The 21,525-nt window shown below is 48.6% G+C and overlaps 1 protein-coding gene across 1 annotated transcript; it reads left to right on the top strand.

Annotated features, from left to right (window-relative positions):
• Positions 1-4,489: 4,489 nt before the first annotated feature.
• LOC104071996 (inositol 1,4,5-trisphosphate receptor-interacting protein-like) lies at positions 4,490-20,720 on the top strand. The gene is given in 3 exon segments (XM_009578344.1): positions 4,490-4,535; positions 19,081-19,389; positions 19,391-20,720. Coding segments are annotated over 2 exon segments (1,626 nt in total). The 5' UTR covers positions 4,490-4,535; positions 19,081-19,093.
• Positions 20,721-21,525: the final 805 nt, after the last annotated feature.

Below are 21,525 nucleotides of genomic sequence, written 5' to 3' on the forward strand. Positions count from 1 at the left end.
TGGCTCGACTCGGTGGGTGTTCGGGCATCAGGCCCCTGAGGAAGATTTCCGTGCCCACCAAAGTTTCTACAGATCTTTGGGCTTTCCCAGCAGCCCAGGCAGGAGCCAAGCGCAAGGAGCAGAAGGCAGCCTGCTTTCGGGGGCCCCGTGAGCTGCAGGAGGACTGGCTGCAGCCCCCTTCGGTGGAGCGTGTGGGGAGCCTCAGCGGGATCGAGTCATGCTGAATAGAGACCCCGCAGCCACCTCTTTTTGCTGGTGCCGACAGCACGGGGGGTCCTTGGGCCAGTGGTGGTCTCGGCCATGTAGAGTCCATGCAAAATGCATCACTGAGCTTTGCTGCGTGTTCAGTATCACGTGGCTTGGGCTTAGCTTGTTACAAAACTTTTTTGCCTTTCTTCTGAGATACAGAATCTCTCTCTTAATGAGTACGGAGAGAAGGATGTTTTTGGTAGAGATGCTGTTCATGTGCGTGGGCATCTTTTTGAAGATGGCCGGTAGGTATTTGTAGCTCAAATCAGAGTGAGTCAGGACTGGATACTGGAAGTCGTGGGCTGTAAAACTGACACGCAGAACCAGAGCCTTAGTGGCCTTTGCATCTTCAACTTGGTAATGGTAGACCAAGTGGTAAACTTGGTGGTAAACCCACTGAAGCGGTTCCCTTGGGAATTGCCATATTAAAATGCTTCAGGAAAATAGGACATGTTGCTGTTGGTGTCTGTTATGTGGTCAGGCAAGATGAGCTCCAGCAGTGTCTCTAAGCGAACATTACTATTAACATGTTTTTAATGAGTGCTGTAGGCCTAAACCGTACCCAACGCATCTCCTTCAGGCATGAGTGTTTGGCGTGAGCTGCCAGGCAAGGACCTGAGCTGCCAGGCAAGCAGCACTTGGGCAGAAGAGCAGCTATAGTGCAGCATGGTTTGCTTTGTGAGATTTTTGAGTTTCTTTTGGTGATGATGGTAATGCTCTTCTGCACCTCTGACTAAAGTTAGTCAGTCTACCTTCATAGCTGTCCCAGTTTTCCTTAATATACTTGAAAGGGGTTTCTTCAGTCCTTGAGGAAAAGCAGAGCACGGAAATTAGGAATGGAAACTTAAAACCTTCACTTCAATCTTGTTTTCAGCACAATAGATGCTTCACGCTGCTCCCACATGGGAAATACACATATTAAGTGTGGAGACACGCTTAATACACACACACATGTGGAGAGAGGTGAAGTGATTTGCAAAAGGTCAGAGAGCCAGAGCCCAGAGAGACTGGGATCAGCCCTGAGGGCTGCTTGGCTCCCAGCTGGTGGATGACACTTTTTTTTTTTTTTGCATGTCTCGGGTGTGCAGAACAGAGTGATCTGTGTTTGCACCAGCGGCAACTGCAAGGAAGAAGTGACCTGTGCACACCAAAGGCGTTGTACCTGTTTATCAAGAGCTCAGGCAGTGGCCCCTCCCCACCTAACTGTCTTCCTCTTTTTGTTGCTTGGAACATTACAATATACTAAGAACAGCCTTTTTTTTTTTCTTTTTTCTCTCCCCTCCCCCCCCCAGGTCAGACTAAATAGCCTTGGTTGGGGACTGGGGGACTTTGCTTTTCCTGAGTGATTGTTTCGGGCTGTCTGACGACTAGGGCCACCAAAGCTACACATCCTGCTCCCCTTTTGCTTTTTGTTGGTTCTCTCCATGGCAATAAGGGCTCCTGTGTGCCTCTGCTGCATGGCGGTCTCAGAGGGTTGCCAGTGCTTGTGATCCTCCTTATGTGGCAATGAGTACCAGGGGGAGGGAATCTGACCTGCAGAAATCTAACAATGGTGTTCCATGAGCTGATCTAACTAATTTCTGAGTTTGTTTTTTAAGCAAAACTGTACGGTTTTCATAAGGAAATTTTAGGCTGGCTTTTGCAACTGTCTACCTGCTGACTGTTGTTTCAGTATCCTGGAGCTTGCCTGCAAATGAATTAATGCAGATAGTACGATATCAGGAAACGCACTTAGTGGATTGTATTGTGGAGTACTATTTTTTTTTTTTCTTCCCTGATAGCTTAGATCAGTTCCCTGAGTGCAACGGGTACACAGAAAAAGGATTGGTTTATTTTTCTAGTTGTATTGCTTTCTCCTGCCACATCTGCATCCCCTCTAAAACAACTGTCCTGGCAAAATTTAACCTAAATTCAGCTTCTGTCAACAAGGTGAACATTAAGAAGCAGTTGTTCTGGGGAGCACTGATAAAGTATATGAACTCCATGAAGAGTCTGCATGAGTCTCCCTGCTGTCCTGTGCTGTCCTGTCCTGTGCACTCTGCTCCACAGAATTGCAATTGCAATCCGTAGCAATGGTGCAATGGAGAAGGGAGCTGAAAAAAGCTCCTGGCTTCTTCCCTCAGATCCCCTTTAAAATGGGCTGTTGGGTGGGCCAGCTTTTTCTCTCCCAAGAGTTATTATAATCTATTTACACTGGGAAAAGGAAGGTTTGCTGCCAGGCAGCATACTTTCCATCAGCACATGTAATTGCTGGGTGGTGGAGAGAGGTAGAGACTCTGGTTTTCAGGCAGGAGGGAGGGAGCGTGGCCAGGATATGCGCTGCGCAGCATCATCGTGTGCCCGGCCATGAATTCCAGGTTTTGCAGGGATGTGGCTCAGCTGTGTAAGCAAAACCTTCTGCCCATTCCCCCCTCAGCGTAAGCAATAGGAAGGGAGGTGAGTAGCCAAGCTCCAAGAAGCTTGAGGGATGGAGAACTGGCCCCGGGGTGCAGCTGCAACAGGGCTCTTTTTTTAGCTTGTTTTGATTTCCACACACACATGGGCCATGCAAAGTTGGCTGAGCCAACCTTGACTGGCGGGTGAGCAAAACAAAAAAGGTTTAATGCCACCCAGACTAGCTGCTTAGCTTCACTGGAGCAGAGGCGGGTTTGATTTCTGGTGTGGAGAGGAGGTTCTTGTATAGGGCTGACCCACAACAAACACTCTGCTGTGTTGCTCGGATGTCTCCGAGGGAGCAAGAGGAGGTTTGTGCTGGCGTGTGAGGATGCAGCGCAGACGCATCCACTGCTGAGAGGGACCTTCTTGTAGTGACCTTAGACCATCCCCTAAGGTTCAGTCAAGGTCTCTCTAACATCTATACGCATATAGTAGAGGGAAACCCTGACTTAAACTCTCTCTTTTGAGATTTAAAAATTATTTTAACAAGTGAGAGCATGTAAGTCCTGAAGCAGCACTTCAGAGCTCCTTTCCTCCAAGCAGAAGCGCCTGCTGTACCTAACTGGCCCTGAGCCACCATGCAACCAGGCATTGCAGGCCCTGAGGACTAACAAACATCCACTGGGATATTACAGCATGGATCCAGCCCTTTTGGGATCGGGGGGGGTCTTGCTCCTGCGCTCGGCAGTCTGTGCTGCTGCTGGTAGTGGCACTGGTAGAGCAGAGGCACAAGCAGCCCTGCAGGCTGCGAGGTGCTGGGAGGTCAGGGCAGAGCCCGTTTGCCCAATTTGCCCTCACAGTTGAAGACAAAAACAGAGAAGTGAAACTGTACACTTCTGGTCACAGCAGGTATGTGGGAGGAGGGAGGGTTGAGCCATCCCCTCCCCAACAGCTGCCGAGGTGAAGGGGTTCAAGAGAGCAAGGATGCATCCACCTAATACCGAGCCCTTAAAGGACCCAGATCCAAAGCCCAGCTCAGCCCACAGAAGGGCTATTCGTGATTTCATCATCCTTTGGATCAAGACAGAGGGTTTGAAGTGGTGATCGTGGCTGGTAATGAGGGCGGTGGATTCCTGTTCCCCAGCCTGCTTGTGTGCAGCTGGGGAACATCTCCTTTATCTGTCTGCAGCCAGCTTGTCGGGCCCATCCACTCCTGCTTCTGCTTGGAGGACTTTGCTTTGTTTCCTGTTTCACCTAAAATTTCTTAACTTCTGTCTCCTAAAATATGGTAGTTTATCTTTTGCGGTTCTGTGTTTCACATCTTCCTGTATGCTCTTAGACTTATTTCCTGCCTCTTCTCCTGCGTTTTCTGTTTCTCACATTAGCTCTCTAAACCCTCGCAAGCTGCTTAGAGCAGCTAGATGCCTTTTCCGAGACATACAATCCCAGACAAAACTGTCCCAGCCCTTGCACTTACGCAGCTGCTATTGGACCATTTTAAAAGGAAAGGGCTGGTGGGTGAGGATGGAGTCAAGGGAGGGAGGTCCTCGCTTGCCGGTATGTCTGCAACGCTGACAGACCAGCGGAGTGATTTGCACGCTTTCCCATGGGAGAAGCAGCATTTTAACTCTTCCCTGATCACTTTAGAGCTGATTATTTCTGATCTCTTGATCTTTTATGATCATTTTATTAGGTAAGAGGGTGAGTTAATCTCTATTTTAATCAATCCCTAATTTAGATAACTGCATTATGTACCCATCTTCTGCCTTGAACTTCCTCATTCATTCTCTTTGTGTTTTGCAGACTTCCTGGCTGTGCTTCAGCGGTGGGTGACTGAATATAGTCTTCTCTGTGTCACGGTGACGGTAGTAATGTGAAGTTTAATGAGCACCTGCAAAGTCCTGTAGCAGGTAAGGGCTCCAGGGGTCATTCTTCCTTCCAGATTTGATGTGATTTTAAAAGGCTTCTTGATGGGCTCTCACTAGGAGATCCTAAGCCTTGCAGCAGAAATGCCGGAAGGAAAGTGGTGTGGCTCATATTTTAGTAAACGTTCTCAGCAGCGAGGGTCAGACAGCACTTGCAAAGCAAAAGTAGCAATATTGTGAAGGTTTAATTTGGAAATGGCTTCCGTTTAGAAGATCAGTGTTAAAAGCCTCTCTCTTTCGGCATTCAATATAAAATTGCTTTTATCTGACTGCTTGGTACAGTTGGGGTCTAGTCAGAGAGTGATGGCAGAAGGGAACCAACAGGTTCTGCTGCATTTCCTGCTATGCAGGAGAACTTGCCAGAGGTACCTTACCTAGGTTGGGAAAGCACTAGATCCCCCCTCTTCTAGGTGTTAGAGGGAGAGCAAAGGCCTGGAAGTGCCTGGGTAACCTCCTGATGATCGAGGTGATAGCAGAGGCAGCCAGATTGAAGAGAAATAGTGGCTTTTACAAGCCAGCAATGCGTAGAGTTTTCATGTTTGTACAAAAACCCCTGAAAAACGCGCTGAAAGCAGAACTGCCGAGTGAAACTCTGACGTCTGGCAGTGCCACTCTGCGAGCGTGTGACAGGAGGCTCTGCGGGTAGCAGTGGTGGGAAGGGAAGAACTGGAGCTGATGGCAGAGGGAGCCACCAGAGCAGCAGTCTGGCTGCCACAATGTCCTGCTACAGCTCTGAGTACCTGTTACTTCATGTACTCCACGTGTTTTTTTTCTTTTTCTTATTTATTCTGGATCTGCGTCTGTGTTGGGTGGTGTCTGTCCCCTTCTTCCCACCCCAGTCAGTTCAAACGGCTGCTCTGCTCTAGCAAAGCTCAGTTCACAGCATTCCCTGGCATGCTCCTTCAACCAGCCCCGATCAAAGCTGTGAGAGCTGGCCCCTCGCCATCCTCCTGTGTGTAAATGAAGCTCTTTCTCTTTTTCCTTTCCCCCCACCGTCTTTCATTATTATTCCTCTTCCAGAGGCAGGTTTTTCTGGCTGATCTAGCACATTATTTATATCAGTGACATTTGCCTCAAGGCAGAGATGCTTTTCTAGCATTTACAGGGAAAATATCTGATGCACCCCACTGCCATGCATGTGGCTTGGAAAAACCAAGCATGGTGTTGGCAAGGATGAGGACCATTGAGGCCAATGGTTGCAGAATTTAAGCCCTGTTAGGCACAGTTTCCAATTCATATGGTTATTTCCGTTGCCTGGCAAAGGAAAACATACTGTTCCTTTGCTTTCAAAACCAGGGGGAAGAGCACGTAGAGAAGGTTCTTGCACCTGAGCAGAAAAGTGACATTAGCTATAAGGCGTCAGCTGAGCCACCTGTGTAACCAACTGCATCTTTCTCTGGGTTGCCTCAAGGGATGTTGGGTGCCATCAATTGAAAAGATAGAGTTTGCGGCCAAACCCAAACGAAAACAATGAAAATCAGCCTCAAAGTGCCTTGCTTTCAGTTCTTCCAAATTGCAGAGGATTTGGTAATGCTCGGTGAGCACCTGATGAGGAGTGGGAGCAAACGGTTCCCACGCTGCCCGCAGGGAGGGAAGTAGTTCCCTAAGACAAGATACCGCCTGTATGTGCCAGAATCCCGGCAGGGCTTACAGCTTGTTTTGGAGAAAGCACATGCAGTGATAAGGAGACTTTCCTACGGGTAGAGGTAGTTAAGCAGTAGTCTAGACTGCCTTGGGAGGCAGAGATGGAGATTTGCTGGAAGCTTTTCAGAACAAAGCAGACAAAGACTTGCCAGAAACCATCCAGGCGCACTGTAGGCCATGCGTGTAGGCAGAGGCGGGAGACTGTATTACTTTTTCAGACCTCTTTTTTTCCCTATTTTTTAAGCTCTTGTAGAATATTAATACATACCAGAGATGGAGCTAAGGAGGCGTTCTCAAGCTTAAATTGTGACACTTGATGTTCACAGTATAGTGCTTCCCAGAGGGACTTGTGCTTGTGTGTGTATCTGCTCCCAAAATGCTTAGATCCTAAGCTATTTCCTCCTGAATGTTCAGGTACCTGACTGCCACTGGTTTCAGATGAGAGTTTGATTTCTAAAGACCTCTGGAGTTTTAGCAACCAAATACCTTGGGACTGTTGGAAACGTGAGAGAAAACACCTGGATTTTCTGCAGCACCACCATTTCTGCACTACAGATTGCAACCCATTCATGATAATTGACGAAGAGCCTTATCTTTTTCTTTCAGGCTAGTAGGGGCAAGGATGAGATGGGTTTCTGTATTTTGGGTAGCTGGAATCCATCCCCTCCCCTACCGTAACACACGGTGACATAAATTATCTGGCATACTAGGTGACTCAGGGACATAGAGCTCTACTGCGGTCCTACCTAGCGAGCTGGCTATGCTCAGTCTAAGTATCATGGCTACGGTCTTCCACAGCCAAAGTCAAAAGACAGTCTGAAGGTGCTTGGCTGATATCCATCCCACCTCCTTGTTGAGCCATAGCTGCTTCATGCTCTTGGAACGATGCAGGGTTATGATCTCAAGCTCTGAAGGAGTTATAGGAAGAAATGTTGGCTGAAAGGGCGTGTTTGCATCATAAGTCATCCACAACACGTGCTCTCAGCTCAGCTTGTATTTGCTGCTAGTCCTGGACACTTTCAGTCTCCCATGCGGGGCTGGAAACTGTCTTTGCTCCTTGCTAAGCTAAGCTCCTTGTCTGATGCAGCAGAGGGGATTTTTGTGCCTATGAGCAGGGGCCCCACAGCTATGACTCACAGTTCCCATTACGTTGTAACTTAGCCCTTAAGTGTGCGGAGAGGCTGTCCCTTGGCTTTCAAACAAAGCCTGCCTTTGTTGTGCTTATGCTATAAAGGAAGCAAGCGTATGTGTTCACCCCACACATCCCAAATGAAAACCACGTGGCTTCACAGCCTTACCGTGTGTTTGGTACTTTTGCTACAGCAGTGCATGTTACATCACTCTTATCCCATTGAGTTTTTTCAGAGTTTTTCTTCCCAGCATTCAGTTTACAAACTCTTCAGGGAAAAAAAGAGCTTAAAGATATTTTCTTTTGTTGGTAAGCAGAGGGGTCTGAGCAAAGAGCACATTAAAATTATTAAATATAGGTGCATGTGGCAATAGGCTGGTCTCTGAGTCATTCCCTTGGGTGAAAATGGCTCTGAGTTGGTGGCCACACGTGCTGAAAGGATGAGCTTCATGGAAATATTGTATGGAAGTGGGGCAGTTTGTTTTCTTGCATGGCTTTGCTTTTTTCTTCTGATTTTTTATTTATTCAAACTCATTTTGAAAAGCAGGGTTAGCCAGCAGTACTCTGCAGCCAACATATTTGTGTGCGTGCGTGTCTCTTGGCTGTTTTTAGGTTTATGACTAGCGAGCCAAGACTGGGCTTACTGCTTCCCAAAGCATTTGTGTTGTTTCTCCTGTTCTTTTCTAGAGCCACCAGGTAATGGAGTAAGAAGGCCTGATTCTTTCTGCAGATGCTGGTGTGCAATGTGGAGTGCCTCTGCTTAGATCAGGGAGTCATCCTAGTGAGAGTCAAGGAAACGGGGCATTGCAGTAAAAGTGCTCTTTCTTGCTCTCTCCTCCTTCCACATCCTCTACCCATCCCTGCAGGGGCTTTCACAGCCTGCTTTTTTTTTTAATTTATTTTATTTAAGGAACTATATTGTGTTTTATAAAAAAGCTGGGATTTCAGGCAATGGAATAAAGCATTGCTTTTCATTTCTGCGGTGACGTTTTGGCTACAATAGCCAGCTTTTAAATACTGTTCCTCCCCATCTGTTTGAATACAAACAGCTGTAACTAGTTAGCAAAACAATAGTCCAATATTACACAGACCTCCAATCCCAGTGTTTTTGAGTCCTGTTTAAGCAGCTACTTGGGCCTGCGGGTCTCCTGACATAGGAGTGTGACTTTGTCACTGAGTCAAGACTGTGATGGAGTACAAGATCTCAGATCAACCAAATTCCCAGCCTGCAATGACAATTTGTTTTTGCTGTGTTTTTGTTCAGCGTCTCAGTGTGGAAGTGTCTGGCAACTACTGTGCTTTCCACTGTCTGTAATATGTAAGTGCTCATTGTTACATGACTGAAATGGGACTTTGTAGTTTCACATGTAAAACAGAATCATTCTGCGAGTCACATCTGAGCTGTGCCAATATCCACATATGCTCTTCTTAGGTGTGCTGGAGTGGTGTATCCCTGCTGGGAAATTAATTTTCTAATAATGTTTCCACCAACCCTTTTAATACCAAAGCATTCATTTCAATGCATGTACAATATACAGTTAAGTTGGATGTGTAGCAATATAGGGCATACGCTTACCTTAGGATGTGGAGAATCAGAGTAACCACTGCCTTATTTAACAACACCGGTGTGATTTCATCCACCTTGTTTAGAATTAAGCGGGGAAAAGGAGGGCAGATTTAAACAAACATCTTGGCAATTGAACCCTTTTTGTATTCTCGCCACCTTTCCCTGAGGTGACTGCCAGATGGGATCAATGACCCATGGCTGCCTGCACGTGCAAGGGGAGGTCGTGTGGCTGAGAGGGTGACGGCCAGAGTGGGTCCCAGCGTGAGCACCAGGTGGAGGCCAGAGAGCATCTGTGCAGTGACATTCCTCCATACATTGTGGTTGACACTATCAGGCTTTTGGTAAAGCAGCGGGGGGGGTTGTGTCCATCTGTGCTGATGAAAGATTGTGCAAGGGAACGACCAGCTATTGCCCAGGCTCCCATGATGTTTGGGCTTGAGGGGGAGGGAGCTGGCGAGGTTGGTAGGCCAACCTTCTTTTCTATTTCTTGGTTTGTGTCTTTTCTCCTCCTAAAAAAAAAAACCCAAAAAACAAAAAAAAACCCCACCCAAACAAACAACCAAAAAAACCTAAACCACAGAAGTTCAGTCTACTCAATTGTTTTCTTCACAATTAACAGACAAAATTTATTTGGCTTAAAAAGCCAAGCTGTTCCTGGCCGGGATCCTACCACAACAGCTCAGTACGTGGGTGGGAGCCACATGCACACTTCCTACCTTTCCTCTCCTGCCTCCCTCGCAGCCAGCACTATGTTCCAATTTGTAAAACCCCTTCTCAGCCGTAGCAGGGGGAACCCGAGGTACTGCACAGACTGCCCACGTGATGTTTGCTGACAAGAGCTGAGCTGGCTTGCACAGTCAAAAAGCAAAAACACATTTAGGCAACGGGCAGGATGCTGAGTAACACACTCCTCACGCTGTTAGCTTTGTCTCCTGGTCTCCATGGGCACCCCTTCTTGGGTCCAGTCTTACAGTGAGTAAACAGTGAGTAAACAGTGAGTGCTTTGGGGGCATGATGTGGTTCTGCGTTTATTTAGCAGTTATTACAGCTGTCCTTGATGGTGGCTGCCGGCTTCTGGGGCAGGAAGAGGGGGTCCAAATCATGTTCTGGTCAGTGATGTGATACCTGTATGCACTGAGAAATAGTGACTTAGAAATACCCAGGTAAATCCCCCACTTGCTGCTGAAACTGAAAATCTAACAGGTGCCACGTCTCTTTGGGTTTTGGAAAAGAGCCCTAGAAGGCAAATAACTCCTTTTGAGCCAGAAAGAAAACTTTGGACTGTCTAAGCTTTGGGGGAAGGGGGTCATGAGATTTTATGGCAACATCTTGCAAATGCATCTGTGCGCAGAGAAAGCCGAGGCAGGAGGGGAGGACCTCTGAACATGTTGAGTGCTACTGCAAGAAGAAAAGAAACAATCTGTTCTACTTTCACCCACAGCAGCTACTGGAAAGTTAGGGGTTCAAACTGCAGCAAGGGACAGTTAATGAGGCATGAGAGAAAGCTTCCTGATGGCAAAGGTAGTGAATGACTGGAAGACATGAGAGAGGCTCCTTGTCTTTCCCAGGGCAAGTCAAACACTCCTCTGCTTGGAGAGATGCTGGCAAAATCACTCCTTGCTTGGACCTGGAGCCACACAGTAGCATCTGCTGCCAGAGCAATGTCAGTGCCGCTCACATGCTTATCCACCCTGAATCTGCCTGTCCGTGGGAAGGGAGGGCTACCCAGTCCTGTACACAGGATGAGCATCAGCATTTCCTTGGAAATACCTGATCTGCTGACCCCAGGAGGAAAATATTGCTTCCGAAAGTCCACAGCAGACCTGTTGGGCAGGATGTCCGACTCGGGCTGTGCGACTGACCCCGTTGGCACTGCAGCAGGCTCAGGACAGGATGTCCACCGATGTTACGAAAGGCTAACGTGTTCTCAATCAAACAGCAAAACAATGGTTACCAGGCAAGTGACCTTGTCCAACTGCTGTCCTATGGCCAAGCAGCTAATCTGGGGTGGGGCTTCCAGGCATGTTTTGGAAGGAAGTTGCTCTGCCATACCTATCTTGTGTAGTCCTGAGCAGGCCAGTTGGCTTGTTCTGGTTTTAAACATGGTTGTGGTACCACTCTCAACATCCAGACTTCATGTGTTGGTGCATTCGGTCCTTTCCACTGGTGGCTTTGGTAGAGAGCCAAAGACAGAGCCTGATCCCGCTAGTCCGTGCTGAACCAATTGCGACTGCTGGCAACTGGAATTTGGTACTTTCTCTGTAGCACTAATTTAATGCTCAAAACACAAGTCAGAGCATGAGTTATAGCTGCTGTGGCTGGAACTGTCCTGTCCCTGTCGGTAGCTCATGACATCAACATCCTGCACGCAAGCTTAATTCAGGGGGTGAAAGAACAGCACAAGTTGGTGCCACTCAGCCTCTGTATTGCGTTTTTGTGGCTCCCAATTTTCCTGGCTGGGCTGTGTGTGCTGCAGCTGACTATGCGCTCAAGAGATGGGAGAGCAGGAGTCTCTCCCGGCTGTCCCGTACTGCGTGATGGGTGGGCTGTGCTGGGTGCTGTCAAAGCTGATGGTGGAGTGGGAAGTGGGGGGTCTTTGTGGCTCTGTATGGGTCTGGGGACGTGTTCTCACTGCAGCAGTGGGGTCTTTGTCCTGGAGGGCAGAAACCGGCTGAGGATCCTCATCTGAGCCTCTGGGCTCTTGCTGCCTGTGCCAGGTGAAAGCTAGGCAGGATCACACGTGCTAATGCACGCACTGGGGTGGGAAGGGTAGACTGGTGCAATAAAGCCTTAGTCACCCTGGGGTGTGTTTCGGTACGTGGGCTCTGAGCATTTGCCTCAGCTATAAGGGCTCTCCAGCCCCCCTAAGGGTCCAGCGCCTCGCCAGCCCCACCTGATGCCACAGCCCCACCTTGCTGACTCAAGTGAACATGGAAACTCTTGTTTTGAGATGCAGTGTTTCGGCATGATGTCTCCTAGGAGCTGGCTTAGCTGGCAGCGTCCATCGCTCTGGGGTGCTGGATAACCCGCGGGCCCCAACAAACATGGTGCCGACCTGGGAGGAAACCTCACTCTCTTCTGGTCTGAAATTCTTCACCAAAATGGGACTCCTCCGCTGCCCACCCCAGAAAATACTTCTTCAGTAAAAATGGTCTCAAGAACAAGACAAGTTTGAGTGATGTCCTGCCAAAACCAATTCCTCAAGTCTTGTGAAAGCCCAGGTCAAACCTGCAGAGCAGAGCATTGACCTGAAAGCAGCCAAGTGATGAGGGCAGCAACCTCAGGGTCCGGGAAGGAGGCCAAAGCTTAGAGTACTCTTAGTCCCTCCTGAATGGGAGGAGAGCCTTCAACAGAAGTTTCTGTCATCCCAAGTAAGTGATCAGACTATAAGGGTATAGACCTGTGTCCTGTTTTTTAAATATATGCATATAAAATTAAAACCTGAAAATTTTCTCATTCTTCTCATGGCAGAAGATGCAAAATCTGAACAACAAATTCCCAGTAGATAATGGCAGAGACCAATCTGATATCTTCACAAGGGTATTGCTCTATGTAGTGGTACCTTCGTCTTTTTCCGTGAACATCCATCCAGCACGTGTCTATTCCTTTACATGTAGCAGCTGGAAGGAAAACTGCCCTCACCATCTGTCCTGAGCCAGCAAAGGCCTTTTGACTGCTCTGTAAACGTTGATGGGGAGATGGTGGAAAAACAGCAGCATGTCGTGGGGCTGACTAAATAAAGTGCATCTTTCCAGGTTTTTGGCAAGAACAATAATACTGACATGCACCTCTGCAATTCCCATTTCTTTTTCATTGTGCATGTTTCTTACAGTTCAGAGCTTGTAGTCCCCAGTAAGAGGAAACATAATTTCTTTCTGCTGCAGCCGGGCATACCTCTGAATACCTGCAGAGGTGGCAACGGTATTTGCAAATTGGAGGACATAGTGCGTTACAAAGGGCTTTCAGCAAAATTGTTGTCTTGACTAGGTCTTCATAAATGCAGCAGAAGCATTTTCAGACTATACACTCAAAGACCAAAAGGCAATTTGTTTTCTGTTACAGCAAGGGGAGGAATCATGGAACCCCCAGAAGCTCAGCTATGAGGGAGTACAGCTGGGCTGGTCCTGAAACCCCTGAGCTTGAGATTCACATCTTCCCAGTGAGAAAGTCCCAAGTGCAGGTTAGTGGCCATTCTGGGCTATCAATCTCTCCAGTCAAAACAAGCAGCGGAGTCCTTTCCAGACCTGAAGGACCTTCCCCAAAAAAGTCTCAGAAGTCATGTTTGTTCCCATGAAACTTCTGGTTTCAAAAACTTGGCAGCTTTCAATGAAAAAAGCTCCCAACCAGCTGTAGTTTCTATCATCTCTTCGAATCACCTCTTTTCTTGCAGCCTACCAAAGCAAAACACAATGTGGCAGCCACCTATTCACTACCTTTTGTGTCAGCTAAATCACAGGAAGCAATCAAGTGTGTCGTAAATGACGTCTTGGCGTATTCCAGTGCATTACTGAACAGCATTGAGTGGCTTGACTTGGGTTTTTCTAATTTAAGAACCAAAGCTTCAGTTCTCTCCTGTTTGGTTTATTGCTGAACACCAGCCAGAGTGTGTTTTGCTTCCCATGATTCAAAATTTAAGGGAATAAAAGGTGGAAAAAAATTAGCTGTATGAGGAACTCTTGAGGAAAGAAAGGGACCATTAATGAAAGGGAAATATTCTCCTGTGTCTTCAGAGAAGATGGAGGGTTGTCTGGGCTCAGAGCACATAAGCAGCCTACAGAGGCAAGTTGCAAGCTGCCGTTTAAATCTCTTTCTTTTCCTCTGTCAGCCTGAGGAAAAGGCTGCTCTGGAAGAGGGTGTGAGGAAGGCTTGGGGATATGAGAAGTTGAGCACATTTTAGCTGGAAGGGACAGGACATTGTTATGGCTTTGAGCATCATCGTCTCTGCCAAGGACTTCGCTGCTCATACAAGGAAATCCCCTATGGCAGGGTGGCTGGTGCGAAGGGGGAGAGTACACACTGCTGCAGGGCAGAGGCTGTCCCCGGTTGGCCCACATAAACACTAGATGAGCTCTGTGATGCTCCCAGGTGAGGAGGAGGTCTTCAAGGCAGAAGCTGCAGGTAGAGCCGAGCTCTACCCTCATGCCACATAAAACACCACTAAGCAAACCTGCTTGCACTAGTGTGCACTGCAAGCACTACTCATCTTCAGGGCTGACTACAGTCAGGAAACAGTGTGATGGCTATTTTTATATTGTCTTGCAATAGTCTCTGCAGATGATTTTCCTTCAAGGCCACTTTTGCAGGGACCCAGGTAGCACAGGTGATGTGGAGACAGTTACTGCAGAAATGTAGGCACAGCAAGAGCTGATTTGCAGAGCTCAGCACCAGTTTTTCAACTTAGAGGTCTGCATTTGTGCTGGTGAGGAGCTGCAACTCTGCCTTTGCTCCAATGCCAAGGGGCTGAACATGGCTGGTGAGTCAGGTCTCACCTGAGGGACCATTTTCAGAGCTCCAGCCCATTTTCTCTCTGGCCTTTGGTGTGGCTGGCGCTGCCCAAATGTGGCAAAGGAGAAGAGTCTTTTCCAGTGGCAGTTTTGGGGCAAGCCTCTCTGGGCATACTCACCCCTTGGTTTTTATGATGTGTATGCAAGAGGATTTCAGCCAGCTCTCAAAGTCCCCACGCAGAGGGTGCTCTCCAGCCATCACTCGACCTTAGGCAAGCCACTGCCTGGCTGTGTAAAGGCTTTACGCCCCTGTGAGCTTCATGTGCTGCTTCCCTTTCCCTGCAACATGCTACCTGTAACCGTGCTCCAGGCGAGCGGGTGAAACAAACATTACTGAATTGTGCAGCGAAGGGCTTTCAGATCAGCTTAGTGTGAGAGCTGGCCTCCTTCTGCATGTGGCTTCATGGCACCAACCTGAACTGCATGATAGTAGCGTCGTCTTTCCCCTTCCCCTCTTGGGGCTCCCCGCATCATCCAGGACCTGCTGTGGGGCTGATCATGATCCTCCAGCCAGGGAGGCTGCTTCAGGCTTGAAAGGATGAGGCCTAACTTGCCTGGGAGCTGAGGGTGGAGGGCTGCAGGGGTTCTTGGTGAAGCCTTTGAACATACCAAGTGCTGCAGGATGCAGCTGATCATTGTTTCTAATTGTGCAGCAGAGCGATCAGCTGCTTTTATCTCTCTGAGCCCTCGCTCCCCAGCTGGAGAGTGGGACGGTGCCTGCCCCCTCACTTCCCAGGGTTGTTCAGAGCGGTCGTTAATCTTAAAATCGGTGAAGCACCCAGTCACTGAAGCAGTGAATGCCACAGAAAAGCCTGGAAGGAAACTAATTCTGGTGCCAGGGTCGGGTTTGAACAAGCAGCAAACGTGCTGGGCAGTGAGCAGAGATGGAGCTTTGCATGGAGACATTGGGGCTCCATGTACCTGCTTGCTCCCGGCCCTCCTCCCTTCCCTGAGCAGCTTTCCCCAGCCTCGCTGCTCCTTTCCCTGCTTTGTGCCCGGGAGCACAAGAGGTGGGGTCTCTGCTCTCTCACCCCGAGAACGCCCCAGCCTGGGAGCAGGGTGAGGGCAGGCTCGGCTGCTCACAGACATGGCCTGCGATACAGCGAGGACCACAGTGCCCTCCCTCAGGGGGGTCTTTGGAGCCCTGGGACTGCCGCAGGAGGGTCAGCAGAAGGTAGTTAGATGTAAGCCTGTTACCAAACCTGGACACCGTCTGTGTTTTGAATGGGAAAAAACTGGCAGGTCCAGAAATTTGGAAAAGGTTGAAGATCACTTTGAGAACTTGCTGTTTAAAAACTCATTAATACCTTTTTTTTTTTTTTCTCTCTCATGCTTGAAATGTTGCTAAATTGGATGCATAGATGAAACAATAATGTTTCTCTTTCTTAGTCTCCAGCCTGGAAACATTTGGACTCTCTCCCTCTTCCCCACACAAAAGCTGTCTCAGCCAGAGCAGGCATAAATATTTTTATCAGACTTAAACTGCTTGAGCTGAAGTTAAAAGCAAGGGAAAAGAGCGGCCTTTGTTATGGGGAAGGTTGGACCGCCCTAGCAGGCAGTGCTACTGGTTTCACCTGTATTATTTACTCTTTCCACATTAGCCAGGAAAGCTGCGTCTGATGAGATGTGGGAACGCTCTGCCCGTACCACCTGTCAAGGCCAGGCACCTTGGTCACTGAGCATGATTAACCTTAAGCCTTAACTGGGATTAGTGTTTGGCTTCACTTTCTGGTGTGAATAGCTACAGTAGCAAAAGGATAGTTTTGACCAGGAAAAATTCCTCTGTTCAGGCTGAAAACAGACATGCCTCTTGCAAATTCACGTGACTGGAAGATATTGTCACTTCCAGTTTTCATCCTGACTCCCTTCCAGAGGTTGATGCCTGTAGCGTTTGCTGGGAGAAAGGTTGTGTGCATGCTTCCTGACCTACTCCTGCAAAACCAGCTGGGGTAGCCTAGACTGTCAGTGTGACTCAGAATGAATTCAGCTGAGCTGGCCAGTGGTGGACTTGGGGATGTCTGGCCTAACCCCTTCTGCTAGCAGAGCTTTGGGGCAGGTAACCTCTGGAAGCGGTGTGCCCATGGGCAGCTGGGCACAGGAGAGTCTTGAAGGGTACAAGAAGATCCTAAGGAAGCTCACTTCTTTCAGCCTTATGCATCTAAGTAGTAACCCGGTAGTAGTAAAACATCTCATCCGCAGGGACACAGAGGTCTAGCAGGGCAGAGCAGCAATGTCGTCCTGATCAAGACTGCAAGAGGAGGCACCTGGCCCTTGGCCATGTTATTTTTAAGACTGGAAAGCACACGTGGTCTGCAAGACCGTAGCACTAAGGAAGGGAACTCGCCAGCGCTTCCTGCCCTGCCCCAGCAAACTGATAAAGCCCTTTGCAATGCAGGGCGACCCCAGTTTATTTTTAAAATGTGACCAGGCACAGAGCTTACAGAATAACTGGAACACCCAGCTTTGGGCATTAATTCAGCTTTAATTCATGTATTAAAGATGTATTAAAGAGTTAATGTAAATGTAAAAAGGACAAGAAAGGCCAGCATACCGTCTCCAGAGCAATGTCTATGTAAGGACATGCATCTATGCATGTACATGGGATCTAAAAAAAGGGTAGTTAGTAAATGTTACACAGGGAGGGGCACTTAGTGTTATCCTGAGCACCGTGTGAAATTTCTTGCTGCTTGGATAATGCATCTCAATCCTGTTCCCTTCCCTTGTTATTCCAGTCCCAGCCCTCTTGTAAAGCAAAGATAATTGCATGCTGAAGGATACAGTTCCCATGTACAGTAAGTGCTCACATCGAGGAAATCTAGGTTCCTGCAATCAAAAGCCAGCCGTTTGTTGTGCAGTAATGAAAACAAGGCCCACCGGGATGGATCTATCTTTATTGCATGCCCTATGGAGGCATAAATGAGATTGCCCGAGATGTTCTCTGTCTTGCCCAGATGCTGGGACAGCAGGGTTGCTGTGGTACCGAAACACACAAGGAAGGAGCTATTGCAGGGGGAGAAAATTACAACCCTCAGCTCCCGGTGCACACACGGTGCCTCACGATCTCTTGGCTCTCTGTGAAACAGCCTCATTCCCACAGCAGGTTGAATTGGTTTGTTAGGAATGAGATTACTCTTTCTGGTTTGATTAGGTATTTTATGGATAGACTTTATTTCTGTAGCAGAAACACTTTTCTCTCAAACACACTTTTGAGGCATTAAAGGTGCTGCATTAAAATGTCCCAGCTGGAAGAAGAAATACCCCTGCTTGTCTGTCTTGTCCTTCTGATCTTCCTGTGCTAGGACTGAGGGGTAATGTTGCTAGAAAGAGGGACTGGTGAGCTTGCCACATCTCAGCAGTGGGTGACAACCTCAGATTGTCCTGCCCTGAACAGGCGCTTGGGATCTTGATAGTGATGCTAGCTCTCAAGAAACAGAAATGCCACCTTGGAGGAAACAGCCCAGGCTTTAGCCTGAGCACCCTCTGGCCCAGACCTCTGGGAGGCCTCGTCAGGACCAGGCGGATGCCCCAGCAATGGGACCGTGTCCCAGAAAGCTGGGAATTAAATTCTTTCATCGTGAGTCCCATGGCATGGAAACCTTTATTAAGTGTGAGGTCTGAGCAGCAGAGCCAGTAACCACACGAAGCAACTCCAAAACACCATAGGAGTCTCGGTCACGCCAAGGGCCTGTGCAAGGGGTGACATGTGGGACTGTTGCTGGCACACGGCTGCCTGTGGCAAGCGCAGTGACACCAAGACCCGGGGTGTGTCCTCACAGCCACGCTGAGGTCACTTCAAGTAGGAGAGAGCTGGCTGCAAGCACAGCTGCTAAGGGGGTGCTTGGGGAAGATGGCTTAGATCAAAGCCATAGTGTTTACTAGTGTCTTCCACAGATTAATAGTGAAGTAAGCACCAAAAATAAACAACCCAATGCTTTTAAAACCACTGGGTTAAAGGAAACCCTTTCCAATTTAGCAATCTTTTTGTCTCTGCCCTTTTTCCGGGGACTGCAGTCATGAGGCATCCTGGGGGCCGGGAGGGTTTGCCACAGCCTGATCCTGATGGTGCTGAAAGGCAGGAAGAATTTTGCCTCTAGTGCTTGCTTAGAAGCACAAAACCATGCAGGGTTGTTCCCACCCAGGTGCACATAACCAGCACCAGCAGTGAAGATTGCTCTGATCCAAGCAGGCTGTGTGGATCCCCAGACGTGTATAACATGGACAGCTCTGCCTATGCCATTGCCATGTCTGTAACATTAGCCTTATGTTGAGGGAAAGCAGTGGTCATCTCCAGCCCTTCTTTTTTACATCTGGGGAGGTCCTGCCTGCTTCTTGCCCTTTCTGTCCTGACAACTTTAAAGGAGGGAGGAAAAACATGGCCTCCAACACTGCCCCAGTAGCACCACAGCGGGTTGACAGTAGCAAGCGCCTTCACAGTTCTGTTCTTCAAAGTTGATTTGATAAGAGGACACTTTCATCCTCACTATCTGCTGATAAAGTCTCTTTGGGAAGCTTGGTTGGTAACTTGCAGAAACAGGCATGCGCTTAGGAGCTTCTAGACTTCAAGCATTTTTTTCAGGGCGAGAAAGGGTGCCAAAGCTTTTATTCAAGTGGGGAGTTTCTCTCATTTTTCTTCTTGAGGGAATATACTCTGAATTGTGGGTCATTCTGCCTTTCTTTCTCTTCCAGGGAAGGAACTGCCATGCCTGTGGGAATCTTCCGGGTGTGCCTAGTGGTCATTACAGCTATTGTCAACCACCCACTCCTCTTCCCTAAAGAGAATGGCACTGTCCCCGAGAACGCAGAAGAAATCATCCAGAAGATGAAGGAGCGGGAGGAGAGCCTTCGGCTGGAGCAGTTGCGCTTGGAGCAGGAAATCGCAGACCAGGAAGCCACACAGAAGGCTCTGGAAAAGGCTGCAGAAGTAGTAGAGGAAAGCAAAGAGGAAAAGGTCCGATGGGATATGTGGACTGCCCTTTCCATGGTCATCTTCCTGCAAACAGGAAGGGAATTGGCAGGACACAGGAGGAGAAGAGGATGACATGGCTGTCCTGGGGAAAGCATTTAAAGGAGTGACCTTCCCTGACAAGGCTGTCTTGGCCGGCTTCTATGAGAAGCGCATCCTGGGTACTACCGGGGACATGGCCAGGATGCGGGAGATGGTGGAAGGCTTTGCAGATGACTTGCTGGAGGCCTTGAGGAGTGTTTGTAACCGGGATGCTGACATGGAAGTGGAGGACTGCATGGGTGTGGGGAGCATGTATGAGAATTGGAGAGTGCGTAAACCTTTTGTCTGTGATCTGATAGTGCCTTTTGCCCCCCCAGAGCCATACTGTTTCCGGTCCCAGACCTGGTGCTCTGGCGACTCTTCTCCCCCAGATGAACAAGGTTACGGCACTATCAAGGTATGCAGGGCCGATGAGGATGTGACAGGTTGCATCTGTGACAAAACTAAACTAGGGGAAGATATGCTGTGCCTCCTCCATAGCCAAGCCAATACTACCAGGCCCAGCAGTCAGATGGAAGACCTCCTGTGCTTCAAAAATACTCAATATCTGGATGCCGACCAAGTCATGAAGTGGTTCCAGATCGCGGTCACCAAGGCCTGGAACAGAATCTCCCACAAGTACGAATTTGACCTTTCCTTCAGCCTCCTGGACTCGCCAGGAGCCCTGAAGATAAAATTTAGGTCAGGGAAATCAATTGCCTTCAACCTCACCCCTGTGGTGCAGTACGAGAACTCTGACGTTTACTTCATCTCTCATTTTCCTCGGCGGGGCCTGGCAGCAGACCTCCCCTCCAGCACTCACTGGTTTCTCACCTTCGCAGTGTATGAGAGGAGGTTCATCCAGCTGGTTTCCAAAACGCTGCCTGCTAACGCCTGCCATGTCAGCTGCCTTCAGATCCTCTCCTTCCTCCATGGGAAGCAGTGCAGCCTCACAGGTCCAAGTGGGCTCACCAACTACCACCTGAAGACCGTGATGCTGCATCTCCTGCAGGCACGCCCCAGTCAGGACTGGGCCCCAGAGAAGTTGGAGGCCCGTCTACAGGACATGCTGAAATTCCTGGAGAAATGTTTGCATGAGAAGAAGCTCTACCACTTCTTCATTGGCAATGGGAGGGTACCAGCAGAGCTGGGCTTCCCAATCATATTCCAGAGGGCTGAGCCTCTCAACCTTTTCCGTCCCTTTGTGCTACACAGGGACGTTTACAGGAAGACAGTGGACACGTTCCACGAGATGCTCAGGAACATGTCTGCACTGATAAATGAGTATACGGTGCACATCCCCCTTACACACACCAATGGGATCCATAAGGAATCCCTTTAGCCAAAGCCAGCAGGAAAACACTTGTTCCTCTAAGCACAAGTCCAGAGGGCAGCTTTCCGAAGCCTTCTGGAGACAACTGACTTTGCCAGTACAGCTTCTTGTCTGCAGCTGAACCGGTCCTGGACCATGGTTTCTGCAGTAAGGGAGAGGGGATGGGGGGAGGATAGGGAGAAACTGGAAGACGTATAAAAGTAAGTTTCTGCTCCACTGGTGTGCTGGCTGGGTTTTATGCAGCTAAGAATATATTCTTTTATTGTGCCTCAGTCACGCTACAGTGGTGGTGAGCAACAAATATGACTAATTTATTCAGATGCCTGCAATGCAAACAGTGATGGTCGCCAAATACTTCATTTCCTTTGGAAGGGGGAGATAAGAAAAGGGTGGAGGAATCAGAGACAGGATCTTGGGATCACAGGAGCCTGTCTGCTTGCAGATAGCAGGAGCTCTGCGACCGATGGGAAGCGCAACGCAAGACTCAGTGCTGATGTGGGGAGGAGGGTCATGCACAAGATCTGGACTGGATGGAAATCCTTAAATCAACCACAGGTCTTTAATCAAAAGGTAACTGTAGTTATAAAAAAAAGCCTTCTTGATAGGACTTGCAGCAGTACTTTAAATGGCTTGCCCTGTCCTTCAAAAACACCCCTGCACCCTGCACATTTCTTCTCCCTGGGAAGGATGTAGCAGAGCAGGCAGCAGAGTCTGTGTCTTCAGACCATTTCATTCAAGTCTTCCATTTTCTTCATGGTAACATGGCTAGTGGGTTATATTCCTGGCCATTTTCCATGGATAAATGGACAGGAAC

The sequence above is a fragment of the Fulmarus glacialis genome, unplaced genomic scaffold (genome assembly GCF_000690835.1).
Source record: "Fulmarus glacialis isolate BGI_N327 unplaced genomic scaffold, ASM69083v1 scaffold17885, whole genome shotgun sequence".
In the NCBI taxonomy this organism is placed as follows: domain Eukaryota; kingdom Metazoa; phylum Chordata; class Aves; order Procellariiformes; family Procellariidae; genus Fulmarus; species Fulmarus glacialis.